The 13980-nt window shown below is 38.8% G+C and overlaps 1 protein-coding gene across 2 annotated transcripts in view; it reads left to right on the top strand.

The window, feature by feature from the left end:
- The window catches only part of WDR37 (WD repeat domain 37), a 48593-nt gene that overhangs the window by 22514 nt on the left and 12099 nt on the right, over positions 1 to 13980 (top strand). For both annotated transcript variants that reach the window (XM_037384126.1, XM_037384127.1), the window contains 5 exons: positions 1207 to 1278; positions 3375 to 3419; positions 7077 to 7153; positions 8507 to 8744; positions 9286 to 9427. In XM_037384126.1, coding sequence (XP_037240023.1) covers positions 1207 to 1278; positions 3375 to 3419; positions 7077 to 7153; positions 8507 to 8744; positions 9286 to 9427 — 574 coding nt within the window. The remainder of the gene's footprint in view (positions 1 to 1206; positions 1279 to 3374; positions 3420 to 7076; positions 7154 to 8506; positions 8745 to 9285; positions 9428 to 13980) is intronic.

The following is a 13980-nucleotide window of genomic DNA, read 5'->3' on the forward strand; positions in this document are numbered from 1 at the left end:
TAAAATATGTGCCAGTTAACTTCTGTGCAGGTCATGCTCTCCTTAGTCACCTCTAGCCTTTTGGATGGTTTAAGTGGGTGGGCTGGGGAACTGCTTGCTTGGAGAAGTCTCTCTCTCAGGATGCTGTACAGCTGTGTGCTATACAGAGATCCCTGCAGACTTTCTATCATAGTATTGTTTAACCTTTGTTTCGTATAAGCTCTAGGCTTAGTCATGGTTCGCATATTCTTGTATTACATTCATCTGGCTTTTGCCTAGGAGTATAGGGGCAGCTAAAAATCTTAATCTTCAGTTTGTGTTAACTTACTAGATTCCTTCCTTCCCGCTTGAGAGGGAACAAGTACTAGTGAATATGTCACTAAATCTGTTATGATCCAAAAATCAATCTAGAGGCTTGTTTATTATTAAATAATAAAAATTATTAGGGAAATAAACCGTAGCCAGTCAAAATTGATCGGTTTGAAGTGACAGTCTTTTGAAGCTGGAACAGAATCTGAAGACACTTACTGGACATAAATATTATGGACCAGAAACCTCTGCTTCATAAACTGAACTATCATAATTTTTGTGCCCACTGAGGGGCACATTTTATCTTTGTGTGGGATGTCTTGTCTTTGTCCTGGAACGTGGAAACAGCCATTCTCCAGCTTTAAATTTCTCCCCACTTACAGATACTTAATTAATTATTTATTTTGGGGTGTGACAGGGTAAAGGAGTGGGATTTGGAGCGATTTCCTTTTATAAGTAAGTTTTCATTGTATTCTGCAGTGATCTACGTGTATTTGGGACTTACATGCAGGAAGGAAATAGTTTGTGCGTAGAACTCCTGTTGGTAGTGACTGCCTGACTCTTTTTCACCACTAAATGCTTTCTATGTTCTTTCTGAATCTCATGATACCCAATTGAAGCATTATACTCAAGTGTATAACCAAGTCAGAAAAATATCAGAAGTAGAATTTGCCTTTCAGTACACTGCAAATTAATCAGATTAGGACAGCACCTTTACTTTTTTGGGGAGATGTGTATTAAGTTGTAATGACAGGAAGCTTTTTATATTTTATATATAGGGTGGTAGTCAAGAGCATCTTGTCTGTTGTGTGTGTGAAATCTGTTTCTACATCCAAAGACAACTTGTTCGTTGAATAGGTTAAAAGTGAAAAGCATACGTTTGTAACAATATTTACAGATACTTTTTAATCTTTGTAGATCACACTGCTTTGCTGTGGAGCATAGAAACAGGGAAGTGCCTTGTCAAGTATGTAGGGCATGTTGGATCAGGTAAGATAAGGGCATGTTGTGAAAACTGGAAACTGTGTGGGAGGGGGAAACGTGTTTTGGGCAACTACAGAAATGTTTATTGCGGTTTCACTTGCAGGTTTGCCAACACCATTAACAAGTCAATTGTGAAGTTCCACTAATCTTCATACAGAGAATGTTTTGTAATGTGATTCTTTCTTGGAGAGGCATATTAAAACAGTTCTGTAAATGCTAAATGAATAAACAAGTCATATAAAGAGATTTACAGGCAGTTAGGATACTCAGAAGTTAAATGTCAGAACTCATTGAGGTTTCATGCATATGCACAAGAAGAAAAGCTTATATAATCAAATTAGCTGTTTTGCAGGATCTTTGTTATATTTGGGATACAAAATACAGATGCTGGGTGAACATCTATTTGCACTTGTTTATTTAACATGTGATCCTGTATAGAATTTGTTGCAGAGTATTAAAGTCTTGTTTTGGAGACAGTTAATTCAATATAGGTATTTGTCTTCCTCTGTCATAGTATGAATGTTTCAGAAGCAGTGTTTTTAAACCCCTGCTTGGGTGGAGAGATGCAGTAAGTGAGTGTTTTTGATGTTAATTTTTGGTGTCCGGTTTGACAAGCACCTCGGTAGCCCCCTTCTATCTCATAATGGGTTACAACATAGAATTTTATAGACTGAGGGTGGAGAGGTTTTCCATAGCTTTCACTTGCTGTTGAGAGCTGAGCAGTTTGAGTGATCATACCCTGCAGTGTAGAGTCATGCACCCACGGAACGAGGAATGCAGTTATTGACCTGTTGCGTTTAGTTAAGTAACTCAGCTAGCACATCACAGGAACTTTGTGGCAAAGGTGCAAATAAAATTAAGTCCTCCAGAGAGTGGTCCACTGCTTCAGCCGTGAGTTCTACTTTTTTTTCCTGCTATATGACTTCTGCCTCCCACAGCACAAAGATGCTAATAGATAGATGCACAGAAACAACAGGTAATGCTATTAATTCATTCAGATATCTCAGGTTGCTTGCTGTGTGGAGTGGTTACCTTTAGGCTCTATAAAGTTATGTGTAAAAATTCCAGTCACTTGCATTTTCATGCTAATAGATACTTATTTTTTAAATTGCTATTTGGATAACCATGAAAATAATATCTGTAACCTGTATTTAAACAGTTGTGTGTAAACTAAGTAAAAAAACCCTATATATTTTAATATAAAATTATATACAGTGTAATTCATAAGGTTATATAAATTATATTTAAAATAATGTATTTTTCATTACTAAAACTTTACTTACATTTGACAGTTAATTTGAAATGGAGCAAAGATGTTGCATGCCAGCAGTTGGCGCACGATTGAGTTAGTGTTCAGTGTGAATAGTTTGAGGAGTATCTTTTCAGATTCATTACACCACGCCTTCCTGACAGCATAAGCATCTGTTTTACTTGTATGATGGATGGAAATGATTTCTGAGTTCTTTCTTGAAGAACTGTTGGAGAGAATCTTAAGGATTTTGCAAATGAAAGTGCTTAGTAATAAAAGGTATTTGAATCTTATACAGTGAAATAAAGAATGAAGAGCAGCTTTTTAGGCTGATAGGAGTCTTGCAGGACTATTTTAAAATAATCATGTTTTGAGTACATATGATTGCAGGACTGAAATCTAATTTGTAGGATTTGCATTAGGTTTTCAGGCATTTGTTCTTGCAATCTTAAGTAATAATCAGAAAGTTGATGGTCATATATAGGAACTTTTGATTGTGTTAGAAATGAATATTTAAAATTCTCTTTATGGAAGTCCAGAGCATTATCTCCTGTCAAGTTACAATTATTTGAATGTGATTTGTTTATCCTCTGTAACATGAAACACTTGTACTAGATTCAGGAAATAACTTGCTAGAAAATATGTTGTTGTATAATCAGTTATGGATGCTTTCCTTGATACTACATAGGTTTCCTCAAATAATATACCATCTTGCCTTATGTCACTTAAGAGGTTGCTATACTACAAAAAATGATTAAAACCGAAGACTTCTTGATTTTTCAATGCTTTTAATGATAAAACATTGTGAAATAATGGTTTTAGTACACTTAAAACTTTACTTTGTTTCACACAGTAAATTCCATAAAGTTTCATCCAACTGAGCAAGTGGCTCTTACAGGTATGTAAAGTTTTTTCATATTCCGAGTATGTTAATCATGATGGCAAAATAAGTGTCATTTGCTAGCACCTTTTTGGTTGTAGTCCCTCTCCCTGCTGCTTTGTCAATATCCCTGTTGACTGCATTATTTTAAGGCATAACAAATCAGAGCTAGATCTTCGCATTTGTTTGTCATACCATTGTAATTTGTGCTTACCTGCTCGAAAACAGACACTTGGAATGATCTGTCAGCTGAATGTTCACAAATCCATGTGGCCTGATGAGATTCATCCCAGAGTACTGAAGGATGTTATGCAGGACGCCTCTCAGTCATCTACCAAAGGTCTTGGGAGTCTGGGGAGGTGCCTGCTGACGGAAAGCCAGCCAGCTTTACTCCAATTTACAAGTAGGGGGTGAAGGAAGATGCAGGGGACTACAGACTTGTTAGTGCAGCCTCAGTTCCTGGAAAAATGATGGAGATTATACTGGGTACTGCTGAAAGGCATTTAGAGAATAATGCAGTCATCAGGCGCAGTCAGCACGGATTCACAAAAGGGAAGTCCTGTTAACTAATTTGATACCCTTCTATGATAGTCGCTTATCTAGTGGATGAAGGGAGAATGGTGGATGTAGTTTTTCTGGATTTTGGTAAGGCTTTTAATACAGTCCTTCACAGCATCCTTCTGGACAAGTTGTCCAGCTGTGGGATGAGCAGGTTCATGGTGTGCTGGGTGAGGGACTGGCTGGAGGGCAGAGCTCAAGGGGTTGTAGTGAAGGAGGCTACATCTGGCTGGCAACTGGTAGCCAGCAGTGCTCCTCAGGGTTCAGTTCTAGGGCCGATTCCATTCAGTATGTTTATCAGTGATCTAGGTGCAGGAGTCAAATGCACCATTAGCAAGTTTGCTGATGCTACCAAACTGGGAGGTGCTGTTGACTCTTGAGGGACAAGATGATCCCTCAGAAGGATCTAGATAGATTGGAGTATTGGGCTGTGATTAATCAGATAAATTTTAATAAGTTGCCCAAAGAAGTGCAACAAAGCTGGTGAAGGGTCTAGAGTACAGGACTTAAGAGAAGTGGCTGCGGGAAGTGAGGTTGTTCAGCCTGGTGGAAAAAAGGCTGAGGGGAGACCTTATCGCTATCTACAACTACCTGAAAGGAGGTTGTAGTGAGGCAGGTATTGGTCTCTTCTTCCAAGTAACAAGCCATTGGACGAGAGGAAACAGCCTCAAGTTGGACCAGAGGAGGTTTAGATTGGATATTAGGAAAAATTTCTTCACCGAAAGGGTTGTCAAGCATTGCAATAGACTGCTCAGGGAGGTGGTTGAGTCACCGTCCCTGTTTAAAAGACAGCGTAGATGTGGTGCTTAGGGACATGGTTTAGTGGTGGATTTGGCAATGTGGGGTTAACAGTTGGACTTGATGATCATGAAGGTCTTTTTTCCAACCTAAATAATTCTATGATTCTAATTCCAAATGATGGGTTCTGCACCTAGGACAGAATAATGCCAGGCACAAGTGTGAACTGGTAGAGGAGTGTCTGGAGAGCAGCACTGCAGGAAGGGGTCTGGGGGAGCTGGCTGATGACAGGCTCAACATGAGTCAGCAGTGTGCCCTGGCAGCCAAGAGGGCAAACTGCATCCTGGGTGCATCAAACACACCATAACCATCCAGTCAAAAGAGGGGATTATCTGGGGGTGTTCAGTGTTGGTGTGTCCTCACCTCGAGCACTGTGTGCAGTTCTGGGCCCCACAGCTTACGAAGGACATGGAGGTCCTTGAATGCATCTGGAGGAGGGCAACAAAGCTGGTGAAAGGTCTGTAAGGCATGGCCTACGAGGAGCAGCCAAGGACTTTGGGCTTGTCTAGTTTGGAGAGAAGGAGGCTGAGGGGCAACCCCATTGCTCTCTACAGCTTCTCGAGGAGGGGAAGTGGAGTGAGGTGCTGAGTGAGCTCTTCTCCCTGGTATCCAGTGATGGGATGCATGGAATGGTTCAAAGCTGCACCAGGGGAGGTTTAGGCTGGACATTAGGAAGCATTTCTTTACCGAGAGGGTGGGCAAACACTGGAACAGGCTTCCTTGAGAGCTGATCAATGCTCCAAGCTTGTCAGTGTTTGAGGTATTTGGACAATGCCCTTAACAACATCCTTTAACTTTTGGTCCGCCCTGAACTGGTCAGGCAGTTGGACTAGATGGTTGTTGCAGGTCTCTTCCAACTGAAATAGTCTATATTCTAGTCTATCTTAACCCTTTTAAAATACATACTTCCAGAAGTAAAGGAAGAGAATATTGAGATACTGACTGTGCAGAAAAAACAGCTGAAAAATATTATGACTGTTGGTGTAAAGGTGTTTTAAGGACTGAGAATATACCATCCGTGCAGCCTCAGGTGTGAAAACTGTCTACTGTGGCTAATACTATGGTTCATATGGTCCAGCAGTTAGGGCGCTAGCTTTGGGATTAAAGAGGTCTGGATTCAATTTGCTGCTATTAGGTAAGTCATTGTAAAATAAGGATAAGTATTACTGAGGTTAAAAATAAAACCACTTTTTCTTTCCGCATCTGCAGTGACCACTTTAAAGGAAGGTGAGGAGTAGAATGCCTTCTATGTAGGCTGACAATGATTTAAGTTTGGCTGTTTGGATTCTCCTGTTTTCATATATTAACTGTAGCTATTTTTTCAGTACCATAAACATGTTGCTATATAAGCTGACTTAAAAAACCCAAACCAACCAAACAAAAGCTGCCCATAGTTAGATTTTTGTTCTACAATTTTTCTGCAAGGTGGTTCTGCAAATTATTTCCACTGGAAGTTTTCAGGGGACCTGTTCTTCAGTGTCACTTGATTGATTTAGAACTGATTAAAACAAAACAAAAAAATCTGCCTCCTTGATCCAGAATAGTGACACCAGAAATAATAAAAGGTTATAGCTTTCTTACTTGGTCTATTAGATGAGATATTTTTCCTAGTGCTTTCATGTATATTGCACGTGCCAGAGTGATGCATACTCATGACAAACTGTTCTTCTTAATCAAGAGCTCTCAGCACTGTACCCCTACGTATTAGAGCATGCTTGTTCTGTCCTTAACAAGGAGAATCTGTAGATTCTCTTTAGTTAATAATAGATAAGTCTATTTCCAAAACAAATGCAGTCTAAAATCAGATGATACCTGCTGAGTTGTAAAATGATATTAGTTAAGCTGAGTTGCTTAAGGCAGAAGCAGAATAGCTTCGCACTTGCTCTTTTGGGTTTCTCATTAAAACCATGTTAAAAACATTTGATGGAAGAAATCATTGAATGAAAAAGACCCCCGTGTTCTGATAAATAGCAAATGAAGGATGGCACCTGTTGATGTATTAAATGCCTTCTTCACATGTTACATATTAGAGCAGCAAGTGTAGTACTTAAGTGGATGTTTTCACTGGAGGAATGATTAATTTGGTAGCTACTTATATTTTGCATGAGTTTTGTTCATATCAGTATTGAAGTCAGGACAGTAATGGTAGATGTTGAGACTTGCTTACCAAAAAGGTCATAATGGTATCTGTTAGAAAAAGGTGCAACTCAGACAGTATTGCCAAATGTAATGTTAAAGCTTGTTTTTATTGCCCATGGAAATGCTCTTATTTCATTTTCTCTGGTTTTTTACCTCTTTTTTTTTTTTCCCCCTGCGCAGCATCTGGAGACCAGACAGCTCACATCTGGAGATACATAGTACAGTTGCCTACACCTCAGCCAACTGCAGACTGCAATGTAAGCAATCAGCTTACTGCTACTAAACTAATTGCACAGCAATTTCATCGAATACAAGTTTTATAAGACTGAATGTTAAATTTGTGCATCATTGAAAAATTACATGATTTCAGGATTGCAAAAGGTGGGATTTTAAGGTTTTAGTTTAACAGATATATTTCAGCCTTTCTTTTGAAAAAGATTCACTTCGTGTTTTCAAAGATCTGTGGTGCAGAATAGAATATGCCACTGTAAGTACATTAATTGACGTTTTGTTCAAGGTAATAAATGTGTAAATAACTGTTGAATAATTTTTTTTAATAATTCAAATCATAAATAATTATGTTCTTTTTAAACTAGTTAAATTCTTGTAGCTTAACTTACTGAGGCACCTGTATTAGCTGTAGTTGCTGTGAGTTGAAAAATGATGGTTAAAGACTTGTATTTTGGGCATTTATTTATTTGTATCTTTATTGATTTCTAATTGATCCTTGCCAGCATTCATCACACTATCTCATGTTGTTGTCCCCAGGCTTTTATTTAGTCAGTATTTACTGTAGACCGTCAGATGCTTAATTTGACTTAAAAGCACCCATGCTAAACTGTGAAGACAAACATAGTTTATAGCATGAGCTTCTCAGTAAGCTGAGTAGGGACAAGACATAGCTGTGTAATACAAGATATATTTATGAATGGAAAATGTTTGATGAAATTTATTTGATTTAGCATTTCCATTTTGAAAGAGCAGTACAAATGTGTTGTTTTTTTCACACGCAAATATCATGAAAGAAAAGCCTATTTGTCTTGCCTAAGTGAAATAGGGTTCAGAGATCGATGCTTCATGGTTAGCAAAAAAATTTATTTTGCATCTAGTTCACATCAGCCCTGCATGATGACTGTGTATCAACCAGCAGACAAATATTGGTGTCCTGATTTTGACTAATACATGAAAATACAGCTGTAAATGATTGTCTTCCCAAAGATTAAAACAGTCAGTGTCCTGTTCAATGCTTCCTTCTCTTAAAAATCGAAAGGGAAAAAGTCCATTGGTAAACGCGCTCTGGTGAAACTTTAGAGTAATACAGTAAGGGGAATAAAAAAAGGCTTGCCAGATAGTAAAGGGGACAGATAATCAGAGCTAAACAGTTTGGAAGAGATTTTAAAATGAAGTGGTTATTACAACTGCATTTAACTCACTGGTATTATTCCTCCAACTAAGTTTTTGATAGTAAGTACCTGAATAGCCTAGATTCTACAGAATTAAGTCACCCACGTTCACAGTAAGGGGAGTGGAAAGCATTTATGTTGTAAAATGTAACTTAGAGACATTCAGTCTCTTTTATTCTAAATCTTTTTTTCTCTTATATTTTATAGCAAATGTCTGGAGAAGATGAAGTTGAGTTCTCAGATAAAGACGAACCTGACGGAGATGGAGATGTTTCTAGTGATTGTCCCACTGTCAGAGCCCCCTTAACTTCACTGAAAAGCCATCAAGGAGTGGTCATAGCAGCTGACTGGCTTGTTGGGGGGAAGCAAGCTGTGACAGCATCATGGGATAGGACAGCAAATCTGTATGATGTAGAGACTTCTGAACTTGTCCATTCTCTTACAGGTATTTGTTTACTCACACAAAGATAAATTGGTCGTTTATGTTTATGTGTGGTACTACTTGTAGAGAGCAGAACATTGGGAAAAGTAGTTTCTCTGGTGTAAGATGCGAGTGTGTACAAGACTTAAGCTGCTGCTCGGTTTTTTTAATGGTTTCTAAAATTCCAACCTTGCAAATTCTCTGAGCGTGAATTTGTTTTCTTTTAGGCTTGTGATATCACCTATGATAGTAGTTGTTTTTAAACTGATTGTAGCCAACCTTTAGTTCTTGCAAAATGGTTTTGCTGTGTTCATGGTGTATCAAGTAGCAATAACCTATCACTACTTCATAATAATGTGAAATGAGTAGTGGGGTTTTTTTGCTTTTAAATACAATTCCAAACTTTTACAGCAGTAGTAACATTAAAATTCAGAATTATTATTAATATTATTATTATTTTCTGTTTGGAGAAAAAAGAAAAAATCATCAGCATTTCATTCAAAGTGTATGTGGAAATGGGAAGTCTTTTCTTCATTACTTTACGTGTTCTCATCTGTCGTTGTAGGGCACGACCAAGAGCTAACACATTGTTGTACACATCCTACCCAACGTCTTGTGGTGACATCATCACGCGATACAACCTTCCGTCTGTGGGATTTCAGAGATCCTTCTATCCATTCTGTGAATGTCTTTCAGGGCCACACAGAGTAAGTGACAGTTCCTTTACAGGTTTTTACAAGTTCCAGAAGTATGAAGTATTCAGTTGCTAATCTGAACAAAACTGTTCCTGTGCTCTTTTTGAGGTGCTAAGTTCATTCCCCTGTTTTAAGAGACTGATTTTCACAGAAACCCCTAATTGTCCTTCACATGTAACACAGCAGTACTTAATTTCCAAAACAGCACCCAGGGCTCTTGGTGTGATATTGCTTATATGGTAAGTCTAGCTAAAACTCCTTACAGTTAAAGGTAATTTAAGGTATGAGGTTGTTTCCAGCATTGGTTATACCTGTAGTTTACAGGTATCACTGTAGTGCAGTTGATGGGGCAGGTTACCCCTGCCTGTCATGACACTCGGTGTGAAATAAAGGTTACTTTGGAACCAGTAGGGGGAAAAAAGCAGGGTTAGTTTTTACACTTTAAGCTAAAGCTTCTAATTTGTACATGAGATAAGAAATTAAAATAAGGGCATAGATTACCATGTTCTGTCAAAACAGTAGTTTTGGCGTAACATTTTTAGTTGCCAGTTAAGACTTTTAAGTTTTTAAACTGGCTGGTGTGGAATATGAGCAAATGTAGTCACGGGAATCTATGTTACGGTGTTGACCTACCTTTCTGTTAATCAGAGCTTTGGTGCACAGAAAATGCAGGAGTAACTTTGAAATACTTTACCCAAGAAAACAAATCTTTTTAAAAGGTTTTGGAATGTTTCAGAAACAAATCCCACCTTCCTCCTTCAGAACAAAACGTGGTTGTTAATCTGAGCTCAAAACAAACCCCACAAATGTTTATTCATGTTTCTGTTTTTTTTTAATTTGAACGTGTAGTTTGCATATGACTCAGTTTCAGTATCTACTTTTTCATTTTCCCAGCTGTTGGCTAACCTCTATATAAAATAAAACCTCTTTAAACCTGCCCTGCCCTGAGTTCCTCAGCTTGATAACTTACGTTATGTGCATGATCATCATCCCTTATAAGTAGCCATGTTCTGATAGGAGATTAAGCTTAATTTTGTGGTCTGCATCCTATAATTGTTTCATGCCATAATTTTTGTACTCTACTTTTTGTAGAATGACTTGTAAAAATTGGAAGTTTTGTGACCAATTTCCATTGGTGCTTGCGTTTTTTTTTCTGAGCTGGTTAATTGCTTTGTCCCAGGACATTTTATCAGGGAAAGGAACATGACTGACATTAGTGTTTTTCTGTAAGTATGCTGAGACCAGACGTTGTTGGTCTGGGGAGATGGTGCATACTGGTAAAGCTGTTAGCTGGTATTTTGGCCTCTATCACTGAGACCTATAAACTATCAGGGAGTGTATTTTTTTTATGAATGGAATAGACCTTAGGCAACCTCTTTGGCCACTCTTGTTCCGGCTTTTAATTGTCTTCATATTTTTGTGTGTTGTATCATCTATCTCCATTTTGTTCTTTGAATGTATGAGTTTCTAGTATTGACATAGGCTTTTTCACAAAATATGCTCTAATTAAGGGTCTCAAAACTGATTTTACTGTTTAATGGCTAAGGTTGTTCAGTGCTCTGTTTTCTCAAAGAGATGATTCTATTACGAAGATGAGTATTTCACTGAGGAATGCAGTCAGAGCAGAGATGGAAGTTCAGTGTTTTGGAATCAAGACATACTTTGAGGGATTTTATTTTTGGTCCATTATTGTGCTGCCTGTTGGCAAAGTATTTTTAAATTACTCTGTAATCAACACTGTAACAATCTTCTCACATTAAGCAGCATAGAAGAAACTGTTTTATCTGTTGACTGGAAAATATGTACACACAGGACACTTTTTTTGGCTTCTATGAATGTCTAATTGAATAATTTGCCAAGTTTTTCATATTTTGATAGGCTGTTGGAATCAGTTCTCTAAATGGATGTTACAGCCATTAACGCTGATAATTTAAAGTCCTCAAGCATAAGTTTTAATAGCCTCTTCGAAGTAGGATCTGATGAATAGCTGTTCTAGAGCTCATAGAGCAGCTCTTTTTTTCCCCCATGTGTATTTCACCAGGTCAACTCCGAACGCGTTAAACCCGTATAATTAGATGCCAAACATCTCAATAGTGAGGCCGGCAGGCAGGGCTTATTGTGTTGTAGCCCCCAAAACCTTACTCCATCCCCACGGTCCTTCTCACAGGAGAGCCAAACCATCACCGTGCCCCAGCGGTGCGTGGCCGGGAGTGCAGGTGTCCTTCCCTGCTGCCCGGCCTCTCTCCGGAGTGATTCTCCGCGCCCCTCCGCGCCGCAGGGACCGGGCAGCCGGCGGGGGCGAGCTGGGTGCCGGCCGCAGGCTCCCGCCCGGGGCGCAGCCATCCCGCCGAGCGGCGCGGTGTCACACTCGCACCAGCAGGTGGCAGCACTGCCCTGCCGGCTGCGCGCCGCGGGACTGATTTTTTTCTTAAAAATAAGACTTTTGTTACAGGCTGATTTCTATGTGCGTACCCATAGCAATTTTTATTACTAGTGCTGTTAATCCCCAGGCACATCCCTCTATGAGGTGTTTAACAGAGCCCTGGGAAAAGGTTACGTTTATATTATCATCCAGACACTTACTTGTTGCATGTTAATTAAATTGACTTCCTGAGTTAAAGCCTCCAAAAATTATACTGGGAACTCAAATTGCAACACCTTTTTCTCAGCAGATACCACTCTAAAATACATGTTTGATAATATATAGCACCTATTGAGAAATTACTGCATTTACAGGTTATTGATTAGAGCTCTTTAAGTTGAACTAAGGTTTTTCTGCAAAGAGCAAAACGCTTCTGGCATCTACATGGCAATTTGCATTCCAGCTTCACTTCTGCTTTTGTTTGCTGAGCCTTGTGCAGCCGTGTCTCGTCGGGGCTTTGAAGGCCACTCTTTTTCCAGCGTGGTGTCCTAGTTGAAAAACTCTGGCATTGACATGCTCTTGCATATGTGCTTGATGAGTGTTTCCATCTCTTCAAGTACTCAGCATGTGCTGAGGTCCGTCTTGATGCGTGGAGTCTTCTAAAATGTTCATGCTGGAAATCCTTACCATTTGTAGCTTAAAAAAAAAGCCTGCACAGATCCACTCAAGTACTTTACAGATTTTATACATTTATTCTGACAATTTAGTAACACTGGAAATAAGTGAATCCCCTATTGGCAAAAGAATGCTTATTAGCTAATGAGTTCATATACATCTTTTGAACCATACATTGATTTTCCTATCTATCTGTATTATGTTGTTGCTTATATGCAGTCGATGAGTTACTTGGTAAATATTAAAGACCTTTGTTTTGTTTAGTGACTGCCAAAGGTGCACAGTGGTTGGGCACATAATCCTTGAAATGCTTGAATAAAAATGTGCAGGACTTCCAAGACTGGACTTGCAAATACCATCCTTCAAAGAATAAAATGTTGTCTTCAGAAGCAGCTTTGGATTGCAATTCTTAAAAGAATATCCTTTGCTAGTGCTTCTTGATCAGTATATAGTTATGCACCAACTTGTATTGCTGATTAAATGCATATTTGGCTTAAAAAAAAAAAAAAAAGAGCAGGCACTTTTGACCTAGCCAGAAAATATTACAGTTTGTTTATTTATGACTTCTCAAATTTACTGGTATTTGTAGCTAGATAGAGCCAGGGTGTCAAGCGTGAATGTGCATTAACTGTTGGATGTGTATTTTTGTGTTACTTTCTGGGTAAACTCAGAGAAAAAATTGCTGAAAGTGGATCTTATTTGTGACAAAGAGCTGAACAAGGTGGCTTATAGCACTTTCAGACTACAGCATATTCCTTCTTTCACTCTGGTTGTGTTACGAGATTGAAAGGGTAGGTTCCTGCTCATTTGCTGTCTGTATGTCTCTGAATATGCAGCTGGATGGTGAGTTGTGCTTAATCCTGAGAACTCTGAAATTAAAGAATTTCAAATATGTCTTGCTGCTTCAACTTTTCATCTTCAAACTCTTACGCTTGCTGGAAAATCTGAATTAAAAAATACTTAAGCAACAACTAATTAGGATGCTGGGCTGAATTCTGACATTTAGTGAATTGGGAATTAACGTCAAAGTGGCATTCTGTATCAAGAGAATAATAATTGCTTTAGTTTCGTGGACGCTCACGTTGGCCAAGGTCAGCTGGCATACGCATATTCTTTATTCTGCAAGATTTAATACTTGTAATCTGATGTGTGTCTGTCTTGTTCTTGAAAGACCAAGTCATGGCAGGGGGGAAATGCCTTCTCTTCAGGCAGCAATGTCATTAGACATCCTTGTTGGAAAGTAGTCTTATTCTAGACATCCCCGATATTACAAGGTCACTGTTAGGTGTTCTTACTCAGCTACATTCTCTTGGTGAAGCTAAGGCATATCTAGATGTAATTCTAAAAATGCAAGTTTTGCACCTTTGACTAAAAGCTGTGCTAGGAAAGGGAGCCTTGTGCCAAATAAAATGTCACAAGGTGGGTGCTGTCAATGGAGTTTGACCAGTTGAAAGCATCTGTTCTTTTCAAGATAGTCCTGTTCTGGCTTCAGCTATTGATGCTATCAGTGATGCTTTGTCTACCATTT

This window comes from Falco rusticolus, chromosome 4 (genome assembly GCF_015220075.1).
Source record: "Falco rusticolus isolate bFalRus1 chromosome 4, bFalRus1.pri, whole genome shotgun sequence".
Classification (NCBI taxonomy): Eukaryota; Metazoa; Chordata; class Aves; order Falconiformes; family Falconidae; genus Falco; species Falco rusticolus.